The following is a 27634-nucleotide window of genomic DNA, read 5'->3' on the forward strand; positions in this document are numbered from 1 at the left end:
AATTTTAATTTTACATAGGGGCAACCTTGATATATCTGCACCCTTGCAAAATAAACACTATTTTGGCTAATTGTCTAAGACTGGCCTTTATCATTCCTGCTACAATCACTCTTTGTCCCTTGCCACCAACACCTCGTAACTCCATCTGTTCGGCATAATCACGTTTTACGGTTATCGTTGTAGTCAAATACTCAAATTTTGCATATGTACAAATTGAGGGCTACAATTATTTGCAGAAAATTTACAACTACATCTTTTGATTTAATTTAAATAATGCTGGATACATGAGATCTGATATTTCCACTCAGCAATCACATGTTAAATGTATCATTCAAATACTTGACACTATTTGTTCGCAAGTAGTTTAAAGATAAAATTGAATGTTGATAATTATGATTCATTTGATAGGTGATTTTATCCTAGTAAACAGAATTATACTGCTTTTACATACTGGTAAAAGCATTGCCTACTGTGGGTATCATGGTGGTGCAGCAGTAGAGTTGTTGCCTTACAACGCTTGCAGCTCCTGAGACCCGGGTTCGATCCCAAGGGTGCTGTCTGTATGGAGTTTGTACGTTCTCCACGTGGGTTTTCTCTTGAGATCTTTGGTTTCTTCCCACACTCCAAAGACGTACAGGATTGTAGACTAATTGGCTTGCGATGTGTAAATTGTCCCTAGTGTATGTAGGATAGTGTTAATGTGTGGGGATCTTTGGTTGGAACGGACTTGGTAGGCCAAAGGGCCTGTTCCCGCAATGCATCTCTAAACTAAACTACTGTTTCAAAATGAAAGGTGGTGTATAGTAGTTTAAAATGCAGGTCACCCGGAAACTAATTAAACTAAATGCAGGTCACCCGGAAACTAATCCTGGACCGACGGGACAGCAGCTGATGTACGACTCTCGGCCCCCGCCGGCACCGAGGCAGGGCTCGAAATTAGCAGTTGCCCGGGTGCCACTGACCACCCAAAGTGCTGCCAGGCAACCTAAACGGCGAGTCATTTTGCCCGGCTTGGCACGCAGATACTGGTTTATACTGAAGATAGACACAAAAAACTGGAGTAACTCCGCAAGTCTGGCAGCTGGAGCAAAGGAACGTGACGTTTTGTGTCGGCGACGGGTGTGGGAAAGATGCTAAGTGTGGCGTGACGGAGGGTCGGAGCAAATGACGGGCCCCGCACAGCAGCAGCAGCGGCGGCCCCATCTCCTCCTCCTGCACCCCGACCACCGCCTGCCACTCCGCCAACGGCGCTTTCAAAACAAACCCTTGGAGGAGGGAGGTGTCGGTCAGAGGCGGAAGTGGGGGGGGGGGGGGGGTGTGGGACTGAGGATAGAGCGCGGTGATTGGAGGAGGGAGACGTGCCAAAACACTCTCGGCAGACCTGCACCGCAGCCAGGATCGATCCCGGTCTCCGGCGCTGCAATCGCTGCCAAACCGCCACTGGACCATCCCCGTCCCCACCCGAGAGACCCCCCCCCCCGGGGGTGGCCAGAGACGTCAGGAGTCAGATGGGCGCGGTCCCCCCAGGCCCACAGCCAGCGCAGACAAGCAGCGCTAAACTCAGCTCAACTCTGCCTGTCCCGCCAGGTTAACCTACAGCCCTGTCTGGATTGAGACAGGGCTGTAGGCGAGACAGGCAGAGTTGAGCTGCATTTAGCGCTGGATTGAGCTGAAATTACCGTTCATAGGGCCTCCAAAGCCTCGTGTGCTTGAGTGTGCGCGCGCGACCGCCAAGATATTCTGTCCCCCGGTCCCCTCCATATTTTGATAGCGATTTCCGTGCCTGACAGGGACGGCCAAGGTAGCGATGATGCCGGTGTTGTCCGAGAGGCACTGCCCTTCCTTCCCACCTCCTCTGCCCCTTCCTTTCTCTCTCTCTCTCTCGTACGCCCCACCTCTACTCCCCTTATCCTGAGACCCCCTCCTCTCCATCCTGCACTGATCCCCATTCCTGCCTCTATTCAGTCCTCACTGACATCCCCTGTGTTCCCCTCCTCATCTACTCCTCCCCCTCCTCCATTCATCCTACACTGATCTCCCTATCCACCTCGCATTGATTCTCCTGCCACTCCCCATCAATCCTACACTGATCCCACAATTCATCCTGTACTGACCCCCCTTCCCATCCATCCTGCACTGCTCCCTCCCTCCATCCTGCACTGCACTGCTCCCTCCCTCCATCCTGCACTGCTCCCCCCCCCATTCAACCCCACTGTTGAATTCCGACTGGTAACTATGCACCTCGTCCGAGCACGCGTCATGCAAGCCATCTTAAATGACCACCTAAACTGTCATTTGGCAACCTAAAAAGCTGCCAAGGTTGCCCGGTTGGCAACAGGGAAAAAAGGTTAAGCGAGAGCCCTGTGAGGGGGCCAACCGACAGCCACTGGACAAGGCGAGAGGCGCAGCAGACGGTCCCTGGCCCGCCGGGGAACGGACACCCGGGAGCCAGAGAGTGCCTATATACCTAGCATGAGGAAGCTAAAACTCTGCAGTATACATAGTAGCAATGTTACAAAATTTTGAGATTTTAAAAATCAAGTCTGTAATTTATCCCATCATATAAAGCATAAAAATAAGTTTAATTTGACACCTAATTCACTTTCATATCTCAAGTATTTAAAAAGTTATGGCCATTTTCATACTGGGAAATGAGCATCTTGTTCCCTATTGATTTTCTATGGACATAACAAAAAAGCTGTGATCGTGAACAGTCAAAAGCCCATAACTTTCTTAAAAATTAAGAGAACTGAATGAAATTTCCAGTTATCATAGATTGAAGCATTCTGAAACAAATATAAAATAATCTTACTTGGATGACCTGAAATTAAAGCATATAATTAGTTAGTTACCTAATTGTAGCTAATTTCAGACTTCAATTACTAGATCTAAACATCTATCCATTTCTTAATAAATGATTAACATTTTTAAATAGCCTAAATGTCCAAATAATATTCACAAATAATTCACAATAAAACATGATTTTTAAATCTCATTTACATTAATTTATAGGCCAAATGGAAGGAATTTAGTGTTTAATTGCTGTAAATAAATGCCCATTTAAATCAGCTTTCCAGTGGGTCCCTGTGGAACGCGCTGGTTTAGAACGTTCACATTGCGGTAGATTTGTGCCCCAAATGCCGAGAAAAATACTGCGCGATATAATGGGCCCAAATTGAGCTACTCGCAATATTAAACTTTGTATAAAGGGATCTTTAGAAGCCCTTTTTAATGTAAAAATATACAACCTAACTTCTGCTATTTGCTTTATGAGACCCTGCGGTTGCTGGCGGTCGCGGGTTTAGAGATTGATTTTTAAACTACTATAACTATTATTCAAGGCCTTTAAACCTAATAATAGCTTTTGCGACGGGGTCTTCCAGCGATTTTTCGTTAATAATTAACTAGGCTGAACATTTTCGATTGGAACAGCTTAGAGAAAATCGCGTTTTAAACCCGCCCCCTCTAAACGGCGCCAAAATCGCGCACACCCTCAGCAGCAGATCTTCAACGACGCTTCAGGTAGGCTTTGCAACATACCTATACATAGAGTTAACTCGAGTACTGGCACGATCTGAAGAATTATTTTTATATTAACTGACCAACCCATATATGAAAACATGCTGAGAGATGCTATGAGTGGAAGCAAGTTCAAAACACCATGGTATTTACTGCAGATGAACTAACCGGTTTGTCACCTCTCCACAAGAATCTCATGTTCCTCGGTTTACATAAAAGAGAATTAACGTTATATTGCATCCTGCTCTTTGCGAGCATGACATCACTTTACCATTAACTCTCTTTGCAAATTAGCTAAACTGTAGAGTTATTCAGTCCCAACACTAATAGATTGGCTGTCAAACATGTAAATATATGGTCTTCAGAACATCTCCACCAAATGTGATTGCAGAGCACAGTACTTACTGGCTTCAGTAAAATCATTCAGCAGTAAGTATTAATGAGCCAAACAAAATAGGTCTACCAGGTCTTCAATGCCAAGAATAAATTGGTTAAGTATATATTTTTGCCACACAAAGCCAACTAGAGGAGTTAGCTGTTGAACACCAGTGTAAAAGCAGCTTCCATTTCCGGACAGTGGACAAATATGCAATTTTGCATGCCTTATGTAGTTCTCCAAATTATTCAAAATCTCGGCTGCCTGCAGTTATAGAATGGGCTGATCAAAGTTTACGGCCAGCAAGTCCCGGTGAGGAGGGATAAGGACTATAAAGTAAGGAAACCTTGGATAACAAAATAAATTGTAAATTTGATTTTTAAAAATTATATCTTTGGTTCCTCACAGGGGGTGGGAGATAGCAACCTTCACGTGGTCCACCCTGTTTCAACAAATGCAATCAACCTGGCGTGCACAAACAGAAGATCAAACAGAACAAGTTGTCTAACAACTTTCGGCTGTGCACGCCATACGCAAGAAGAAGAGGTTCCTCACAGGAGGCCTGAAATGGTAAGAGATTTCCCCTGTGGGCGGTGAATCTTTGGAAATCTCTACCCTGGATAGCTACAAAAGCCTAGTCATCAAGTTTACTCAAAACAGAGACCAATAACTTTTTAATTACATTATACAAAATATACATTGCTGACATCTTCATCAGCTCTCCGTCAATTTATCAGAGCAGGGCTCTCACTTAACTTTTTTTCTCGGTTGCCAGCCGGGCAACCTAGGCAGCTTTTTAGGTTGCCAAATGACAGTTTAGGTGGTCATTTAAGACGGCTTGCATGACCCGTGCGATAATGTGCTCAGACGAAGTGCATAGTTACCAGTCAGAATTATGCTCAATGAAGCATTCACATATTATTTCTGCTTCAAATAAAGTCACAAACTAAAAATATTCACCATTCAAGACATGATATATACCTCAATGCCATGCAGAAAAATTGTAATACAGTTACTCAACTCTTTTTACACGATGCAATGAATGCAATTTCTATTATTTCTTTCCACTTCCAAACAAAAATGTGGTTGGATTATTCAGCGTGTGGTCAACCTCGGTGAGACCAAGCGCAGGCTTGACGATCGCTTCGCACAACACCTCCACTCAGTTCGCAATAACCAACCTGATTTCCCGGTGGCTCTGCACTTCAACTCCCCCTCCCTTTCTGAATTCGACCTTTCTGTCCTGAGCCTTCTCCATGGCCAGAGTGAGGCCCACCGCAAATTGGAGGAACAGCACCTCATATTTCGCTTGGGTGGTTTACACCCCAGCCGTATGAACATTGGTTTCTCCAATTTCAGGTTGTCCTCGCATTCTCCCTCCTTCCCCTCCCATTCCATGTTTTAAATCTCCAAGTGACGCTATGTCCCCCTTTACAGCTACTGTATGTTTTAATTCAGTTCAAGACTATGGGGCAGTCCATTGGCCATAAAGTTGCTGCCTAAAAGTGCCAGTGACCCAGAATTGATCCTGAATATGGGTGCTGTCTGTATGGAGTTTGTTCCTTTTCCCTTTGATCACATGGGGTTTCTCCGGGTGCTCTTGTTTCCTTCCACATTCCAATGGTGTGCAGGAACCATTTTCAGACCCAACCCAAAACATAATATCCGCCTTTTGTCCAGTGATTCTGTCTGACGAGTTACTCCAGTCTATGTTTATCTTCAGTTTAAACCAGCATCTGCAGTTCCTTCCTACTGTTTTTTTTTTTTGTCCCAGCAAGATGGCACGGCTTTTAGGTTGCCTGGCGGGACTTTACGTGGCCATTGGCACCCGGGCAACCGTTAATTTCAAGCCCTGCTGAGGCGATTCCCATTATTACATCAATCCAATTCTCTGCTTTTTCTTTATCAAAAAAACTCCATTAAAAACAGTTGAATTTGACATTGGTTCTTGATTTGGCAGAAGAGCAGCTCTTCAAAGCTGCTAACTGAAATCATCCCTTCAAAACTAGCTTCAGGCAGAGAGAAACAGGAAGGGACATTACAAATTAATGTGTAGGGATTACCACGCATTACAAAAGGTAGAAGATACAAACAAATATCAAACAGAGCATTGGTTAGTAGTTTCTGTGACCTCTCGAAAATCTTCCTGTGTAGGCCAGCTCACGAAACAAATTAATATAAGGGGGTCTTAATTGTGTTAGGCTCATCATTTAAATATTCAAGGAACTGAATTCATGTTGCCCATTTCCTTCGCTCCATAGATGCTGCTGCACCTGCTGAGTTTCTCCAGCATTTTTGTGCACCTTCGATTTTCCAGCATCTGCAGTTCCTTCTTAAATAATTTAATCCAATGTCTTTCTTGTTCCCTGCCATGCTCCTACCTATCCTGTCTACTGAAGTTGCCGTCAGTGATTTTTATACAACCTTATAGCCTTCTCAGCAGCCTCAGTACTGTACTAATGTATACACAAAATGCTGTCCTGAACACATTAGAAGATATACCTTATCTAAGACTTTGGCAGATCCAAAGTCAGGCAGCATCTCTGGAGAGAAAGAAAGGTCACTCCAGCATTTTGTGTCTAACTTTGATTTAAACAGACATCTGCAGTTCTTTCCTACACATTCAGTACTGTACTAGATCCCATCTCCCTGACAGTCGAGTTTAAACCCCAAGTACAGTGCCCTCCATAATGTTTGGGACAAAGACCCACCATTTATTTATTTGCCTTTGTACTCTACAATTTGAGATTTGTAATAGAAAACAATCTCATGTGGTTAAAGTGCACATTGTCACATTTTAATAAAGGCCATTTTTATACATTTTGGTTTCATCATGTAGAAATTACAGCAGTGTTTTTACATACCCCCCCCCCCCCCCCCCATTTCAGGGCAAGCCTGCAATTCATGAACATCAGTTGCTGGGTGTTCTGCCAGGCCTGTATTGCAGCCATCTTCAGCTTATGCTTGTTTCGGGGCTAGTCCCCTTCAGTTTTCTCTTCAGCATATAAAAGGCATGCTCAATTGGGTTCAGATCGGGTGATTGGCTTGGCCACTCAATAATTCCACAGATTCACAACTCTCTGGGTGAAAAGGTTTTTCCTCATCTCTGTTCTAAATGGCCTACCCCTTAATCTTAAACTGTGGCCCTTGGTTCTGGACTCCCCCAACATCAGGAACATGTTTCCTGCCTCTAGAGTGTCCAATCCCTTAATCATACGTTTCAATAAGATACCCTTTCATCCTAAATTCCAGTGTATACAAGCCCAGCCATTCTATCAACATATGACAGTCCCGCCATCCTGGGAAAGACTGGAGGAAAGACTAGGTGCTGGGAGCTCTTATACCTGCATTAAGGAAGCATTTAAACACACCTGAGCAATTACAAACACCTGTGAAGCCATGTTCCCAAACATTATGGTGCCCTGAAATGGGGGCACTATTTATAAACACAGCTGTAATTTCTACATGGTGAAACCAAAATGTATATAAAAACCCTTTAATAAAATCTGACAATGTACACTTTAACCACGTTATTTTTTTCTATTACAAATCTCAAATTGTGGAGTACAGAGGCAAATAAATAAATGATGGGTCTTGGTCCCAAACATTATGGAGGGCATTGCAGCACGAGAATACCTGCACACCAGTACATTGTGCCCCCTTCAATTCAAGTGCAACCTGTCCTTCTTGTATAGGTCTGCTCCTGAAGAAATCCCAATGGTCTCAAAACTAAATCTGTGGTTATGTTATAATGGGATTTTCAGAAGACTCTTAAGTACTCAACATTAGAGTACATAGAAATGTAGTGGGGGAGGGTGGGAAGACAGAGAAGAGAAGAGAAAAAGAGGGGGAAATACACTAGTAAGGATTGAATTAAGTTATCACATAGAAAGCAGAGTGGGAATAAACAAATTTCTGTCTCAGCTTGTAGAAACAAGGAACTGCAGATGCTGGTTAGTACACAAAAGGACATAAAGTGCTGGAGTATCTCATGAAGAGTCTCGACCCAAAAGGTCACCTAGCCATGTTTGCCAGAGATGCTGCCAGATCTATTGAGTTACTCCAGCATTGTGTCCTTTTCCGTCTCAGATTAACATCTATACTAGTAGATACCACACAATTAGTACTTGAGCTCCAGCAATTGACACAATCTATATCTGTGATTTCACAGACGGGATTAGATATCCAAGTCTCAAGTTTGCTGATATTAAACTAGGCACACCTGCAAGTGTGGAAGAAGGTGTAAAGAGGCTTCAGGACATATGGACAAGTTGAGTGTGTCGAGAGAACAAAGCAGATGAAATGCAATGTGACAAACTCACTTGGTACACAAAAGAAAAAACTGAATACTTTGGTTAATGTGACTTGAATGCCCTTGTATACAAATCAGTGAAAGCCAATACAGCTGCTCCTTGACCTACGATGGGGTTACGTTCTGATAAACCCATCGTAAACCAAAAATATCGCATTTAATACATTGAGATCGCGTGACCGGAAGCAACGTGCGGCTCGCTGCCGTTGCCGAGCATTTGCCGATCGTAAAGTCGAAATATCGCGTCGAAGCATCATAAATCGGGGAGCACTTGTATATAGGTGCAACAGCAAGTAGGAACGCAAATTATATGTTAGCTTTATAATGAGAGGATTTAAATACAGGAGTGAGGAATAAATACAGAATTGTGTAGAGCCTTGGTGAGACCATACCTGGAATATTAGAGTTTTAGTCCCTTTATCCAAGAAGTTTATACTTTGCTTAAAGGGAGTGCAGCACATTCCCAGAATGACTGGCTTGCAGTAAGAGAAGAGATTGATGACACCAGGGCTATATCAATTAGTGTTTAGAAGAATAACCAGAAGTAATCTCATAAAAACTCAACAAAATTCTTTACAGGACTTGACAGGCTAGATACAATGAGAAAATATTCCCCTTGACTAAGAAGTCTAATCTGAAGCTATGATCTTTGGTTCCTCGCAGGAGGCCTGAAATGGTAAGAGATTTCCCGTGTGGGTGGTGAATCTTTGGAAATCTCTACCCTGGATGGCTATGAAAGCCTAGTCATCAAGTTTATTCAAAACAGAGACCAATAACTTTCTGGATATTAAGGGGAAAAGGCATAGGGACACTGAAGAAATTGGCATCAAGGTAATAGATCAGCCATCAGATTTTGATGAACGATGAGCTTGTCAAAGGGCCTAATCCTGTTTCTATTTACTATGCCATCCTTCAACTTTCCAAATGCAATCTTGGTCTATGCAATTTCTAACTGAAACCTCAGAGACCAAATATTATTCTGGTATATCTACACTACACTCCTTCCAAGGCGAATCTTCCTACCCATGCCTAGAACTACGCACTATATCCAAGGTATGATTTGACCACGAAACACAAACTTCACTATATACATGTATACTAGCTCCTACTAATCCATTCTAACCAGTCTATGACATTTTAGTGATCTACATTCATGGATCTTTATGTCACAACTACTTCTAGCTTTTCACTTTCCTATTCAGAGGTCCAAAGTAGTTTATCTCACAGCTGCTCACACCAAAATCAAATTTCTAAAGTTTACCCGTGTCTTTCATTAATTAGAGTCCGAGTTGTACAGCATAGAAATATACCCTTTGGCCCATCACATGTATACTGACCATCATGCCTAGCTATACTAATCACATTTGCCTGTCTTAATTCCATATCCTTCAACAGCTTGCATTCACGTACATGTCCAGATGCATCTTAAATGGTGTAATTGCCCCTGCTTCCATGACCTTCTCTGGCAGCTCATTCCAGATTCCACCTGTGTGAAAAGATTATCCCTCAGATGCCCTTTAAACCTCCCTAAACCTCTCGCCCTAAACCTATGCCGTCAAACATGGACACCTCTATGATAGGGGACAGCTCTGGTTACCTACGGCTCTCATCATTTTATATATCTTTATGATACCTCTTGGCCTCCTCTGCTCCAGGGAGAAACCTACCCTATCCAATGGCTCCTGATAACTAAAGCCCTCCCATATTTATATATTTTTGCTTTAATCTACACTAATTACAATTGCACCCATCTTTATATTGTACACATACATACTTTCCCTAGAGGTTAAATACAGCTTACTGCAGCTGGCAGCAATTGTAAACCCAAGGACAAGTTTAGACTGTCTAAAATAATGATTTAATTTCTCATGTTGAAAGACAAGGTCCATGTACTAGAGGACAGAGGATCTAGGGAGACGGAGGAACTGAAAGAAATTTGCATTAGGCGAGAAATAGTATTGGGTAGACTGATGGGACTGAAGGCTGATAAATCCCCAGGGTCAGATGGTCGGCATCCCAAGGTCCTCAAGGAGTTTGCTCTAGAAATCGTGGACACATTGGTAATCATTTTCCAATGTTCTATAGATTCAGGATCAGTTCCTGTGGATTGGAGGGTAGCCAATGTTATCCAACTTTTCAAGAAAGGAGCGAGATAGAAAACAGGGAATTATAGAACAGTTATCCTGATATCGGTGATGGGAAAGATGCTGGAGTCAATTATTAAAGAAGTAATAACAGTGCATTTGGATAGCAGTAAAGGGATTGGTCCAAGTCAGCATGGATTTATGAAGGTGAAATCCTGCTTGACTAATCTTCTGGAATTTTTTGAGGATGTGACAAGTAAAATGGGAGAAGGAGAGCCAGTGGATGTAGTGTATCTGAACTTTCAGTAAGCCTTTGATCATGTCCCGCACAGGAGATTAGTGGGCAAAATTAGAGCACATAGTATTGAGGGTAAGGTATTGACATGGATAGAGAATTGGTTGGCAGGCAGGAAAAAAAAGAGTAGGAATAAATGGGTCCCTGTCAGAATGGAGTGGAGTGCCACAAGGCTCGGTACTGAGGTCGCAATTATTTACAATATGTATTAATGATTTAGATGATGGGATTAAAAGTATCACTAGCAAATTTGCAGATGACTCAAAGCTGGGTGGCTGTGTGAACTGCGAAGAGGATGCTAGGAGATTGCAGGGTGACTTAGACAGGTTAAGTGAGTGGGCTGATGCAGTATAATGCAGATAAATGTGAAGTTATCCACTTTGGTGGCAAGAGCAAGGAGGCAGATTATTATCTCAATTGTGTCAGATTAGGAAAAAGGGAAGTGCAACGAGACTGGCGTGTACTTGTACACCAGTCACTGAAAGTAAACATGCAGGTACAGCAGGAGTGAAGAAAGCTAATGGCATGTTGGTCTTCATAGCAAGAGGATTTGAGTATAAGAGTAAAGAGGTTCTTCTGCAGTTGTACAGGGCCCCGGTGAGACCACATCTGGAGTATTGTGTGCAGTTTTGGTCTCCTAATTTGTGGAAGGACATGCTTGCTATTGGGGCAGTGCAGCGTACATTCACGAGGTTAATCCCCAGGATGGAGGGACTGTCAAATGAGGAAAGATTGGGCTTGTATTCACTGGAAATTAGAAGGATGAGAGGGTATCTTATAGAAACATATAACATTATAAAAGGGCTGGACAAGCTAGATGCAGGAAACATGTTCCCAATGTTGGGGGAGTCCAGAACCAGGAGCCACAGTCTAAGAATAAAGGGGAGGCCATTTAAAACTGAGATGAGGAAAATTAAAAAAATTCACCCAGAGAGTTGTGAATTTGTGGAATTCTCTGCCACAGAATGCAGTATAAGCCAATTACTGGATGGATTTAAAAGAGTTAGATAGAGCTCTAGGGGCTGGTGGAATCAAGGGATAAGGGGAGAAGGCAGGCACAGGTTACTGATTGTGGATGATCAGCCATGATCACAATTAATGGCAGTGCTGGCTCGAAGGGCTTAATGGCCTCCTCCTGCACCCATTTTCTATGTTTCTATGAATAATTGTGAAAACGAAAGAGGAATGTCAAGAGTGCAACATAACTAATTCTTGAAGCGCAAGCCTGGTAAAATTAGGAAATCCATAAATATTTTAAGGTGTAGAGTACACTACACTAGGTTTACTTGAAACACAAGGGGTTTTAAATACTCTGGCTTCCCTCTGCCTTGAGCAAAGGATTTGGCTTCTGCTTGTGCGTGAGCCCAACAGCCTTCTGATTGCCTAATGAATAAAATTCAGTCAAGCCAACAGCAAAACAGAATCAGCTCTTCACACAAATATGAACACAACTGAAATAACATTCAGCTGCACAAGCTCAAACGCATCAATATATAAAAGTCAATTCTGGCTAAAAGGTACTTAAATATCAGATCTATACATAATTTTTGTTCCAAAATATCTCTAATGCTGTGACATTTTAAATAACTTTACAGTTAGTGGAAGACCTGCTATTATAATTAAAGCATTTCATTGCATCATTGATTAAATAAGCATGTAGATAATTGTAAATGCATTATTATTTGAAATTACTTAATGAAACTATTATAATCATCTTTTACACGTCACAATGATTTGCCTGCAGCTGATACAATCAAGGTATTTATAGAACAAAGCTTCACATCTCTGACCTTGAAAATCATCCTACCGACAGGCTGGTTTGGAACAGCACGTTCCAAGATTCCAAAACAAAGATGTTTTATGATCTACAAAGTACAACCAACCCAAATCCTAAAAATGTGTAATATTCAACGTTTACGTCAATATATTTAAAAGCAAAATTCCTAATACTGCAAAGCAGTTTCAGATAGCTCCACGTCTATGCTGAATATGATATTGCTGCCATTGTTCAAAAAGTACAGTTCTCACCTCATGCAAAGGAAAAAAAGACAGCAAAATGGATTTGAACAGTGCTGTCAATAACAGTTTTTTTTTCTCTTTCTGCTTTCTGGTTATTGTACAAAAGAAAAATATTTTTGTAGAAGCTATTCATTACATGACATGTCATTTAACCATTTCAGATGGAGCACAGCTAATCAACTACACAGGAAGCAGAGTGCAAAAATCTACATTTAATCAGTAAAATGCTATTTATGGGAAATATGATTGATCTTTAAGTCTTCCAAAAATAATCATGAAAAGGAAATTGAAATTATTCATCAGATAAAATTATTATGGTAGATTTGAATAATAAAAATAAATGATTGTAAAAAAAAAAATAATCACATTTCCTTTCATATTATAGAAATTGGTTGTTTTATAAAACTGCATTCTACCTCATAACAGCAGACCAGCTGGAGTGAAATACATAATTTGTAGACTATGACTATTAATGAAAATTGGAAAAACAGGTCCTCGAAAGTTAAGCATTCAATCAGATAGGTACGGACAGTACCTATCATTTTAAACAAAGTTACAGCAAAAAAGTAGGAAATGTTGAGGAAGGTCTCACCCTCCATCAACCGGCCTTTCAAAAATTGGCAGTCATTTGAGAAATGGTGGAGGTTGCTGATGAAAGGATGCAAATGCAGTACTTTTGGCATATTTCCTAAATTTATTACGGGACAATTTAGGCAAGTTAAATGTTTTGCTCCTGGTCAATGATAATAACTGATGGTGAAACCAAATTTGGGATAATGCCTGAAAAAATATATAATAGGACTAAAAAAAATCACGGCAACCATAAAGAATATATCCAGGAATTAGGTTGCATAGAACCACAGGTTTTGTTGATTGGAAATGATTGCATCTTTTAATCTTTTGGCTGCTAGATATAACTGTGTGTAAATATCTACGGAATAATAATAAAATAAATAGATTTGCCTGATAATCTAATACCAGATAGATAGACAAATGTGCTGGAGAAAGTATGTCTGAAGAAGGGTTTCGGCCCAAAACGTTGCCTATTTCCTTCACTCCATAGGTGCTGCTGCACCCGCTGAGTTTCTCCAGCACGTTTGTCTACACCAGATAGATAGAACAAAGCCCAAAGAACATTTAGGGATGCAAAGATTCTATTTTACAATCTGCTATGTCATTAATTTAGATTTCTGGATTACTAGACCGATAGTATAATTATTATTCTACCTAACATACAATTCTTTTCCTTAATGAACAGACTGATAAATCTCACATTTTTAAAAAATACAACTAGTAGCGTAGATGCACTATATTGCGATTTCAGAAGTTACACCATAAAGAACCACATAAAATACTTTTACACAAAATACAGGCACGTGAAGTATTTATGAGTTAAAGAGCATAAAACAATAAAGGTCTCCTGGTACAAAGAAGGATAATATTGCCAAAGAGGTGGTCTGTTGTGAATTTAATTGAACACCAATATACAGAGACAATAAATGAGTGTGGTATACCAAAACTAAAAATTCCCTGACAATAGCTACAATAACTACCCACTCAAATGCAAGCTCTGAAACAATAATATTAACAGCCATTAACTGCCAGACAAAAGCAACACGTAATCAAGTACAAATCATTGATCACACTAATGGATTAAATTACAACAGATAACATGAGCAACAATGACTTCTTCAGACAAACCAATATCTAAGAATAAAGTACATGTAATAATCCCAAATTTAATTTGGACATAAAAAACAGTATCCAAATTAATGTTTAGCTTCATAATCAGCCAGGGTGAATTTTCATCAAGCAAAGACATGCGATAGACCCCAGAAATGATAAATGACAGCTTACATTAAATATCCTTGGAAGAATCCTGGACAAAGCTCGTTGCATCTCTTCTATAGTTTGTGCATTATAGTTACATAAAGTGGTGATCACTGGGAGAGGTTGCCAAAATTATTTATGCCCACAATGCTGATTTTTAGTTATGAAAATGGACGGTTTAATTCCTGTAAAGGGGAGTGGAGAAGTAGAGAACATCTTCCAGAAGAGACAGCATATCTGAAAATTGCAGCAATTAGCTTTCACCATAATTTTCTGCTACCAACTGGATGCTTGGTGTGAATCAAAAATTCTGGGAGGCATATCTCTCTGTCTCTGCAATTTGCTTTGGTAATTTCCTGATATAAGAAAATTCTTTGGAATTCTCCATCTCAGAGTTCTGTGGATCCTCAGTGTCAGCATATTCATGGGTGAGATTAATAATACACGGCCCTCCATGATAGAGGTGGGAAATTGGATAAGGAAAACTACGGTCAAGGTCTAAACAGGTTGCAGGACAGGCTTGAGGAGCCACATAAACTCCTCCTGCTCATATTTATTTTTTGACTGATTGAGAGATATAGCATGAAAATAGACCCTTCGGCCCACCAAGTCCCTGTTCACACTTGTCCAATGTTATCCCACTTTCTAATCCACTAGGAGCAATTTAGAGGCCATTTAACCTACAAGCCGCACGCCTTTGGGATGTAGGAGGAAACTGGAGCACCCAGAGTGAACACGCGGTCACAGAGAGAACGTGCAAACTCCACAGACAGCAGTGAAGGTCAGGATCTCACCCAGGCTTCTGGCGTTGAGGCTTTATCAGCAGTGACGCTGTGCCAAAGTATGGGACAAGCAAATTTGAACAGAGGCTATTAGAGTAGATAATCTTTGGAATTCTCAACTCCAGGAGTTATTACAGTGACATATTTTCAATAATGGAATCAAAGGTTACTCTGGTGGTGGTAGCTAGAATGAAAATCAGCTATGATTTTATCGTAGGATGGAGCAAACGTGACGATTTATATAGATTACCCCTGCTTTTGTTTCTTATGCAACTCACATTCATTAAAACTGCATTGGTATTTTTGGAAATTAAAAAAACTAGAAATGCTGGAAATCTGAAATAACAGAAAATGCTGGAAAAACCTGGAGATCAAGCACCATCTGTGGAAAGAAAAACAGTGAACGTTTCAGGTTGGAGCCCCTTCATCAAAACAGATGAAGTAGACCACCTTAGCCACAGCTAACCATGGACCGTTTCCTTTATCATCGTTACTCTTTTGCATATCTTTCATCCATTTGTTCTATATCTCACTATATCACCATCACACTCTCGCTTCCCTTTCCTCTGACTCTCAATCTGAAGAAGGGTCTCGACCCGAAACATCACCTATTCCTTTTCTCCAGAGATGCACTGGAGTTACTGACCCACTGAGTTACTTTAACATTTTGTGTTTATCTTCAGATGAAACAGGCACCAGTTCAGATTAAGTGCCTTTGACCTGAAATGTCAGTTTCTCTTTCCAAAGAAGCTGCCTGAACTGCTGAGTTTTCCCCCCAGTATTTTATTTTTATTCGCCTTTTGGAATTTGCTCACCTGGGAAAGATTAGGAGGCATCCCGGTGTAGTTTGCCATTTAAAAGTAACATAGGCTTAAAAATATCAAATCAGATCTTGGGTTTAAATTAATTGACTGCGTAGTTATATCTACATTATCCAAATAGAGCACAAAGCATGTAAACGGTAGGTTACGATTCTAATTCTTATTGAAGCTGAGGTTGGAACTGGAAGGGGTGGTAAAGGTGACAGAGAAGCAAGGCAAAAATCTACAGGTTTTAAATAAAAATGGCAATGAAGATTTACTTTTAATTGTCAAATCTCATTTTCCCATTGTCATTTTGAAACTTTGTTCATGAAGCTCCAGATAATGTATTGTTTTTTACTTTATGCATCATTCCGTTTAACCATTTGCTCTCTGTGGGGATTTATGGTCTTTATTTATCTTACCTAGTTTTGGAAAGACAATTAAATATTCAGCATTGCACTGTGGACATGCCACTCTGGCTGTACTGTTGCCCCTTTGCTTCTCATCTACCCATCGTTGTAGACAAGCTTGATGAACCCATTTAGTAGATCCTCTGCACTTGCAAGGCCGCACCCATTCTGCTGTTCGATCATCTTCATCTGTGGCAAAACACACCCAACAACTCCTGAAATAAAAAAAATTAATATCACCAAACTTGAGCAGAACAAGTCAGAATAGTCTCCCAACAGCGAAATCTGAAATCAATGTAGATGATCAAAATGAAAAACCACAATCTTCAAACTCAAAGTTAAAAAGGGGAATAGGAGACAGGTTAAATAAAAAGCCTTTATAATCTTGATTTTTAATACCTCCCATTTCTTTATCCTTTTTACACCACTGTACACAGAGAGTGGACCAATGTTCATTATTTAGTTCACCATTCAACATTCAATTCACAGGATTATCTATTGACAACTGTTTGTTATGAAATAAGAATTTAAATAAACTACATAAAATGTTCATATTACAAACTGGGCTGGATTAATTCCATTTACTTAATTAGCGATTCGTTATTCTGAACATTCTTGATGGCAATTTGTAGAAGAGCTCACATTAAATCTCATGGTGCCAGAGTAAAATTAATTCCAGGTAGATCCAAATAATGAAAAATATTCTGATAATCCTTCAGCATGGTCATCTCATGCTTTCAAACTGTCTGGGTCTGGTGCAGGAAGAAAGAAGACAAATGACTTGCATGTGCACCACACAATGCCATTTCAACCCAAGAAACGTACTTCTTGCCAAATTTCCATTTTCTTGCTTTGAATAAAACATGACCTTGATAAAACAGTGAATTTAGGTCAGTACTCCGATAAACTGAAACAGGAAAACCTCTCTAGATGAAACCTCATGTGAAAACAAAACTTTTTTTTTTTTTTTAATGGTAACTCGAGCCTCCTTTCTAGACAGGTTCACAATATTGCTAATGTTATTCTGCTATATATTCACATTTATAATGTGAATGCTGCCTTTGTGCAGCATTCACAGTGGTCATCCAGTTTTATTTTTGCAGGATGCCTAGTGCAAAACCTACATTTATTTTTCAGGTAAATAATTTTCAATATCTTGAAGTAGATCCTTAAGTCTTTTTACAAGAGAAATGATCAAGATGAAAAAAATGTTCAGATGCAGGACACATCATGCATTTTAGACCTTGATAAAATAATGGAAATTTCACAGGGTTGCCAACAGGCAGAATATTACCATTCATTAGCATATCCAAATATCAGCCTTGTTTGCCAAGAAACTGCTCCCCCATGTACTCAACACACTTCAACATACACAAGATGAAACAAATATTTAATGACTGCAGATGTCTTACAATAGGCTATGTTCAAATTTGTTGTTTGCTGCAATTCCAGGCAAAATGTGCAATAGTTATTTACAACGTTTACAACAGCACTGTTTGCAAATGATAGTGATACAAATCTCAACTCTCGATGTATTTGTACTGAAATAATGGTTTTGTACTCAAAGTTCCATGCTTCAATACAGCAGAGGTACTCAGAATAGCTATTTTACTTCGGAGTCACGTGAGTGACTACGTGAAGAACCCCGCCACGGCGCATGCGTGACATATCGCTACACGCATTGCAATGAGTCACAGCAGGGGGAACGTTCCCCTAGCGGCAAAATTTGAAAGCCAGGAACAGCAGGTAAGGAGACTCTGCGTTCCAGAATTTAAAAGTCGGGAACAGCAGGTAAGAAGACTCTGCGTTCCTTCCACTTACCTTTTAGGTGGAGACATGGAGGCTGCGGGAAAGCTGGCGGGGGAGAACCGCGGAGTAGCGGGCAGCCGGCAGCAGCAGCCAAAGGCACGCTAATCTCCCGTAATGGGAACGGGTGTGCCCGACTTTCGCTCCCGACTCGCTCCCGCACCGGGCCCGGCCGGGCGGGAGAGGGAAGCAAAAATTAATGTTCCCCGCGCTGGTTTTTTCACAGGGGGGGAAGCTGGACAAAATAGTGTCCACAAGTGCTGCTAGGAAGCTGGCTTGGGAGGACCGCAAAGTTGCGGGAGCCAGCAGCAGCTGAAGGCACAAGCACTGTAAGGGATCAGCTGTGCCGACTTTTGGTCCCGCGCCGGCCAGAACACCACGGCCGGGGCGGGAGACTATTTAAAGAGGGCCGTTGACTTTTGGACAAGTCAATAACGGCAGCAGACGGGGTGGAACGACGTTCACCCGTAGCGACAATTTTCAACCTGGACCTGCAGGTAAGAGCTGCGGTCTTTTTGTGTTTTACCATGCTGATTTCAGGTGGAGAAACCAACGGGCTGCGACAAAGCTGGTGGGCTAGATGGGATCAGCTGTGCCCAATGTTGCCTCCACACCGGCCATATCCACTCCACGGAAGGGCAGTAAGAACAAAGCTGGAGAGGGAGGACCGCGGAGCAGCGGGCAGCCAGCAGCAGCCAGCGGCACTCGGATCACCGATAGTGGGATCAGCTGTGCCCGATGTCGCCTCCGCACCGGCCAGATCCACGTGGCCGGGCGGAAAGGCTAGACACAAAACAAACAAGGTCGTGGACTCAGAGGAGTCCGACTTTGAACAACCGCGGGCGGCCAGCGCCCGAGAGCGCTGGAGCCGGATGGAGCAGTGTATGGAGCTTTGCTCCAACGTGACAGACTCCAGGAGATGGAGTCGGGTCACTGTGGGCCCTATGATAAACCCACAGCAGTACCTCTTGAAGGGCTGCACAGTGCTTCTACCTCATCAGAGGGGAGCACTGCGGGTCAGTTCTGGGCTGACCTGGAAGAGGGGTCCGCAGAAGGAAAGACAAGTGTGCAGGGGGTGCAAGAACAAGAGAATCTACTGGAACCCACTACGGCCAAATACAGCACCCCCACGCACCCACCAGCAGAACTGGTGAAAGCTCGAAGGTCCGGTACCCAAAACATGAGTCTTTTTAGGCCATGGCCCAGGCCGTCCTTCTTGGAAGATGCGGGGACCTCCAACGCCAACCAAACCGAAAATCCAGACCCCAGCGCGACAACAGCAGCAAAGAACCTACAAAAAGTAAACCTACCACTGGTAACTATGGGGGTAGGTGGGTCTGGTTCCCTACAATACACAGGGATCACGGAGGTTGGGTGGAGATTACACTCTTTCTGAATGCATGGAGCATGATAACAACCGATACTTACATCTTAAGCAGTATCCAGGGATATACAATAGAGTTTATACACAAGTACAGCCCTCCAGTTCAACATATACTGAACCGAATGTTCGTGCCTTCTGATAAAGGAATATCAAAAGCGCAAGCTGAACTGAAGCGGCTTTACATAAAAGGTGTAATTGAGAAAACTCAACACGAACCATTAGAATTCATGTCCAATATATTTATCAAAAACAAAAAAGATGATGGTTATCGCATCATCATAGATCTGACAAAATAGATACCTTTGTTACTCCTTAACAATTAATTTCCAAAGGTTACTTCAATGGCCAGCATCGATTTAAAAGATGCTTACTATTCAGTGCCTATACGAGGTGACCACAGATGTTACTTAAAATTCAACTGGATGGGACAACTCTGACAGTATAAAGCACTGCCAAATGGGTTATCATCAGCCCCAGGCTGTTCACAAAAATTTTGAAAACAGCCCTAGCGTTTCTACGGAAACGTACTCACATGGTCATGGCATATTTAGATGACATACTCATTGTGGGCAAAACTTTGGAATTGGCCAAACAAACTGTAACAGCCACAAAAAAGTTATTTGGAAAACTGGGATTCATTTTCCATCCAGTTAAATCTAAACTAACGCCTTCCACTACTATGGACTATCTGGGGTTTCACCATTGACTCAGTTCACATGTCGGTGACTCTGCCTAAGGGAAAGGCTAGAGATTTAATAGAGGCTTGCAATAACCTCACTGACAACAGCAAACCATCCATCAGATTGGTAGCAAAGTAATTGACATAATGATGGCTGCCTTTCCAGCCACACAATTTGGACCTCTACATTACCAAAACTTAGAGAGCAAAATACAAGCACTCTAAATTATGCAGGTCACTTTGACAGATCTATGAAACTACCAATCAAGCTAAAATGGAACTAAAATGGTGGATAGATAACATCTGGCTTTGTTCCAATCCAATCATTGTCAGTAACCCTTCCATGGTACTACAAACTGATGCCAGTGCACTTGGGTGGGGAGCCACCAATACCATCACCAGCTGTGGAGGTAGATGGACTGCCCAGGAGGCATCATTATTACTCACACTGGGCATAAACTACCTGGAAATGTTGGGGCATTACATGGCCTAAAGTCATATTGTACTGGGTCATATCACCAGCATGCTAGACACAGATAGACAATACCACCGTGGTAGCATACATTAACCACATGGGTGGAAACAAATTGACATCATGTGACAATCTGGCGATACAATTTGGCAATGGTGTATCCAGAGAGATATTTGGATATCAGCCACTTATCTACCAGGAAGGCTAAATTCAGTGGCAGACACCAGGTCACGCAAACTTAATGAAAACACCAAATGGATGTTGAATAAAATAGTATTTGCTGATATCACAGCAAAATATGGAACACCAGATATCGATTTATTCGCATCTAGACTTAACCACCAGTTATCAAATTATGTTTCATGGGAACCAGACCCTGGGGCAGCAGCGACAGATGCATTTTCGCTGCATTGGGGGGGGGGGGGGGGGGGGGGGGGGGGATTGTTTATTTACGCATTCCCTCCTTTTCCTGCCTCATCAGTCGGGTATTAAGGAAATACAACAAGACTCTGCATCTGGTATTGGTAGCACCCAATTGGCCTACACAACCATGGTTCCCAGTGGTATCAAACATGGTATTAGAACCATGTATCACCATCCCTCATAGACCAGATTTATTGCTACAGTCTATATCAGGGAGTGGGCGATGCTCTGCCATAAAAACAACATCACCTACAGAGACATGAACATCCCGTCTGTTCTGGAATATCTGGCAGGCCTCCACTATGATGAGGGGCTCAGTTACAGTGCCATCAACTGCGCCAGAAGTGCCCTATCGACTTACCTATGGCAGGGGACAGAGCATTACACTGTTGGGACTCACTTATGAGGGGAAATTTTAATACTATCCCCCAAGAACCAGATACTCCCAATTATGGGATGTAATAATTATCCTGAAGATGAAATCAGGAATTGGTTTCCAGCAACAGTTCTGTCCCTACACAGACTGACATTAAAACAGTCATGCTAATGGTATTGGTCACGACACAGAGGATACAGTCACTGCAAAAAACTAGACTGGACAACATGACTTCCTCAACAGAAAATATTACGTTTCATATTTATGAGTTAGTAAGCAGAACAGAAAGGGATCAGCAGGCCTCAATATACAATTAGGTCATACCCAACAGATGACCGTCTGTGTATAGTAAGACATCTGTCGTTATTCATGGAGAAAACGAAAATCCTAAGAGGCAATGAAAAGGCACATTTTGGTCAGCCACTAGCAACCACACCAAGAGTGACGGTCCAGACCATCTCAAGATGGCTGAAACAGGTGCTAACACAGGCTGGGGTGGATACTAATATTTTAAAATCTCTTTCCACCAGGGCTGCAGCCACATCGGCAGCGATACAGTTGGATGTACCAATGGACCAAATCCTCAAGGCAGCAGGATGGTCTAGGGAAAACATTCCAATTATTTTATAATAAACCAGTAATGAAACCTGGAACGTTTGCAGAAACAATTTTAAGTTCTGTAAATTAATTTAAACCCATAAAAATGGGTTATAAATTTGTGTTAACAAATTTTGATTTCAATGTCGAATTCATGTCCAAATTATGTTAACACAATTCCTCCTACAGTCAAGGCAGATGTGATGCATGGACTCGTTTCCACGGCATGAAATCACAGAGCTTTAAAATCTTCACGTAGTCACTCACGTGACTCCGAAGTAAAATAGTAAGATTAAACGAGAACTTACCAGTTTGAAGTTTGATCTGTATTTTATGAGGAGTTACGATGAGGGATTACGTGCCCTCCGCTCCCACCCTTGATCATATACTTAACTGGTATCTCTTCTCTAATCTTACTATGTTTAGTCATTACAGTTATCTGTGATTTCACACCGCTGCTTTGAAGAATGACACGTATGCGCCGTGGCGGGGTTCTTCACGTAATCCCTCATCGTAACTCCTCATAAAATACAGATCAAACTTCAAACTGGTAAGTTCTCGTTTAATCTTACTATTAAAGTGCATTGCCCTTAAAAGTATAAATAGACCATGTGGTCTTAAAATGTATACTGCAAATGCAATTTCAAAGAATTTAGTGCAGGCACTGAAGAATACAATTTATACAGCACAATTCTTTGTCTCCAGACATTCACCAAGCACCTTGAAATATAAACAGTGGTTTCCACTTTGTAGGAAAATGTCATTGTTGTTTCTCATAAGATAATGTTTTACGGACAAATACCATCCAAAACACAGGAGAGAACTTCCTGCCATATCACTATGAGATTACGGTGTCAGAGCAAATGTATATAAACAGTGATAAAGGTAACGATGTCCCAAACTACCAAACCGATGCAGATCATCAAGCATCTTTTGCACTAGCTGCGGCAGAGTCAGCACATCCCACATTAGCAACCTCAGAAATGGACTTATTCAATTGTATACACATCCCAATAATAGAATAAGCAATACATCCACTCATCTTCCAATTTGAACCAGTTAGCAATTAAACGATAATAAATTTCACAGTGTAATTCTATGCTCCTATCTATGCCACATACCAAACATCCATGGGTGATGATTTGGATACATGCCATTCTACAAGGAAACATAGTGAACAATTGAGGCACATGCACAGACCTTTGTTGGGCAATACCAATTTCTTCCAATTAAGAGTACAATTCTCTCTATTCCTCATTTCAAATGACCTTCTGTGGGCCTGGTAAATAGCCAATGGCCTCTTATGCAGGATCTTATTAAATGTCTTCAGGTAGCCACAGCCAAGTAACTATACATGTTACTTTAGTTACTTTTTTGCTCAAAATATTCAAATAGGTTCATCAGGTACTATGTACCAAAGATACTATTAACTATTATCACACTATTAACCACGAATTCTTCAAAACAAATTGGTAAAAGTAAAGAAAAGGCATTAATTTCAGGTGATCCGGATGGAAGGCATTATAATACAACAATAGTACCAATACGAATTCAAATTGTTGTTTTAAATATGATTGTAGACTACAGATACACATTTAGCAAGCAAAGCATAAATGTAAAAATGTTGCAGATTAGTGCAATTTATATTAAGCAGCCAAGAATTAAATGTTGTGTTAAAAATCCTGACTTCATGATTACCTTGTCTGTAACAGTTTAAATTTAAGATGTTTGCAGCTCTATTGAATTGTACTTTAATAATCTGCAGATCAAATAACCACTTTAGTAAGCCCGTTTCACTTTTCTTTTTGACATTAGATAAATGTAATTGGAAATACTTTAAAAAAACAGCAAACATCTTGCACTGACTGATATTCATACATGTATTGATTTGCCAATACATTATTTGGGATCTCAGACAGGGCATTCTGTTTCATAAAGAATTCCAAAAAATGTTCCACAAATCATTGGGCAGTTGGGCATTGGGCAAGTTCTGCAAGGGTGAATTTCTGTTACCTGGATGGCTGTAATGCAGGGGTCATCTGTATTTGCTATAGAGTGCAGAGAAGATTTACCATACCAGATGCTGAGATGGCAAGTCCATCATAGGATAAATTGAGTATCTCAGGCTTGTATTCTCCAGAGATTAAAAACAAAGCAACCTCATTGAAATAATAATATTTTGAGACAGTTCAAGGTGGTAATTGTGAAATATTTCCCTGTGTAAAGGACTAGCAGTCATTATCCCAAAATAAAGGGTTGAGCACTTCAGACTGAAATGAGGAGAAACCTCCACTCAGAAGTTGTGAGCCTCTGAAATTGTCCAACTTGGGTTGCTGAAGAAGCTCAGTCACAAGTTCATCCTTTTACTTATATATCACAACTGCCATCCAACACTGTTAGTCCAAACCAGCTACTTGTATCTTGCGTTAGGTTTTCAGGCCAGTCTGTCCTTCCTTAACCCTTCTTTGCCCATGTAATATTTAACCAACCAGTTATTAAAGCAAGAACTAAATATCCCAACTTCTATGTGTACGTGCAATTGCCAAATAGACTCACTCAATTTATTGAATTGCTTTAACTCATTAAACCAGACACCAGTGCATTGCAGATTGAAATAACTACATTCAAAATGACTTAATAACCTTAATTCTAGTTCTGGAAATCACAATGCACCCATTTGTTCAAGAGCTGTTTGGCATTTCCTGTAACCCATGCTGGCAAGAAGATTTGCTAGAGCTACCCCAGAGGGTTTAAACTAGTCAGGCAGGTGGGTGGGACCAAAGACAGTAGATGAGAAGGCAGAAACAAATATCCAAGTTAAATAAAGCAAGTTCAGTAGACAGGACAGGCAGGGAGCAAGGAAAGTACAGTGGGTTAAACTGCATTCATTTCAATGCAAGAGACCTGACAGGTAAAGCTGATGAATTCAGTGCATGGATAGGATATAGGACTGTGATATTATAGCTATTTTAGATAACGGGCTAAAAGAGGGGCAGCTCAATGTACTGGGGTACAAATGGATGGATGTGTAAAGGTGAAGTTAAGAGAGCAGGAGAAGTCGAACCTTTGATTAAGCAGAACATTATGGTAGTCGTAAAGGATATTCCAGAAAGACTGTCCAGGGAGGCAAATAGGTGAAATTGAGAAACAAGAGGGGATAATCACTTTTGGGGAGGGGGCCTTTTGCACATCCCATCATTGTTAAGAGTTAGATGAGGAAATATATTGGGAGATCATAGGTGGCAGCAAGAATTTAAGGATTGTAATAGTAGGGATGTTTAACTTTCCAAATATCGACTGGGACTGTCATAGTGCTAAGAGCTTGGACAGGATGGAATTTGTGTGTTTAGGAAAATTTTACTCAATCAATATGACTCTACACGTGAAGGGGCAAAACACGAACTCATGAGGAAATTTAGCAGGACAGATATCTGAAGTATTTGTGGGAACGCTATTTATAACCACTTACCATAATTCAGATCTTCAGAGATAAACACAAAATGTTGGAGTAACTCAGCGGGGCAGGCAGCATCTCTGGAGAGAAGGAATGGGTGATGTTTCGGGTCGACACCCTTCTGCAGACTGATGTCAGGGGAGAGAGAGAGAGAGAGAGATACATAGATAAGGAAGTGTAAGGTGTGAAAATAGGACAATGGGAATAGAAATCGAGGAGTATGTAGAATAGATCATTGTTAGCTGGGAGAAGGTAACAACAAAGCAAACAGAGATAAAATGTAGTCGGAGACAGTCAGACTGGTCGGAGAACTGTGAAAGGGAAGGGATGGAGAGGAAAAGCAAGAGTTACGTGAAGTTAGAGAAGTCAATGTTCATTCCACTGGGGTGTCAGCTGCGCTGTTCCTCCAATTTGCGCTAGGCCTTACTCTGACAATGGAGGAGGCCCAGGACAGAAAGGTCAGATTGGGAATGGGAGGGGGAGTTAAAAAGTGTTTAGTAACCAGGAGATCAGGTAGGTTTAAGCAAATTGAGCGGAGGTGTTCAGCGAAACGGTCACCGAGCCCGTGCTTGGTCAAGTTATTACAAGCCGTATGGAATTTAATCCTATTTGTTGCAAATAGGCTAATTTGCTGTTGCCAATGCGATAGAATTGTTTTTCACAGCAATGCTATCAACTAAAAGGTAGCAAGTAACACCACGTTCTAAACTATCTTTTCTGGTATATTTGATCAGTCTGCATCCATTGGAGTATTTGGTTTGATTGTAGCAACTTGCACTGAAAGGTTATTTCAAGAGGTATGGAATTGAATGCTGTTTACTGACAATAGGACAATTAGCTGTTTCCAATGCGGTAGTTGTTTTTCATAGCACGGCTATCAACTAAAAGGCATCAAGCAACAACATGTTCTAAACTATCGTTGCTGATGTATTTGATCATTGTGCATCCATTGGAGTATTTGGTTTTATTGTAATACCTTGCACAAAAGTTATTTCAAGACGTATGGAACTTAATGCTAGACACAAAATGCTGGAGTAACTCAGTGGGACAGGCAGCATTTCTGGAGAGAAGGAATGGGTGACGTTTCAGGTCAAGACCAGAGCTGCCAAGTTTTGTCAGAACATTTCAGTGTCTAGTATTTGAAAATCAGTATTTTGCTGAGGAAATCAGTATTTTTACGCGGTGCCATTTTGCTGAAAAAAATGGGTTTTTTTTAATGTGCGGTCATACCCATGTAAGAGTACAAGAATGCATAACTTTGCTACCAATTGACGTCGTCTACGCACCTTACTTGACAGTGCATTCATTACCATCTCTTTGTATACTGCTGTTTGAACGGCTGCTTCCTGCTTTTAGCACCAGATGTAGAAGCCATTTTGGAAGCCTCCCTCTCCCTCCCTCACTCTCTCTCTTACTCCCCCTCCCTCCATCCTTTTTTTTTCCTCCCTCCCTTATTCCCTCCCTCTCTCCATCTTCCCCTCTCCCTCCCTCTCCTAACAGTCTAACCCATAGCGCTATATGTAAAGCCCATAGCGCTATGTGTAAAGGCAATAGCACTCCAGGTGGGAGCGCTATTTTTAGAACCCATAGCGCTGTTAAGCTTAAATTCCCACGCATTAAACTGACAGCGCTGTTTAAACCTGAAGTGGGAGAGGCAGATCAAAGCGTACAAAAATAATTATCTAGATCTTGACATTTAAAATACTAATATATTTAATCTGCTATAATTTTTAGAGGTACAGTATGACTTTTTATATCCATGCATTTAAGCAGCAAGATGAAACAGGAAGTCCGGTTAATTTTTTTTAAATCCGTATTTTACAAAGCAAATCCGTACATCCGTATTCTGATCGCATTTCAGTACAAATTCGTACTACTTGGCAGCTCTGCTAGACCCTTCTTCAGACAGATGTCAGGGAAAGGGAGATACATAGATAAGCAAGTGTAAGATGTGAAAATAGGACAAAGGGAATGGAGGTCAAGGAAAATGTAGAATGAAGAAGGTAACAACAA

General features: G+C 41.2%; 1 protein-coding gene across 1 annotated transcript in view; it reads right to left on the reverse strand.

Annotated features, from left to right (window-relative positions):
• marchf5 (membrane associated ring-CH-type finger 5) overlaps positions 1-27634 on the reverse strand; it is a 73769-nt gene that overhangs the window by 39720 nt on the left and 6415 nt on the right. Inside the window, exon 2 of the mRNA XM_033033614.1 lies at positions 16443-16645. Within this exon, the coding sequence (XP_032889505.1) occupies positions 16443-16645 (203 nt within the window). The remainder of the gene's footprint in view (positions 1-16442; positions 16646-27634) is intronic.

This window comes from Amblyraja radiata, chromosome 15, assembly GCF_010909765.2.
Source record: "Amblyraja radiata isolate CabotCenter1 chromosome 15, sAmbRad1.1.pri, whole genome shotgun sequence".
In the NCBI taxonomy this organism is placed as follows: domain Eukaryota; kingdom Metazoa; phylum Chordata; class Chondrichthyes; order Rajiformes; family Rajidae; genus Amblyraja; species Amblyraja radiata.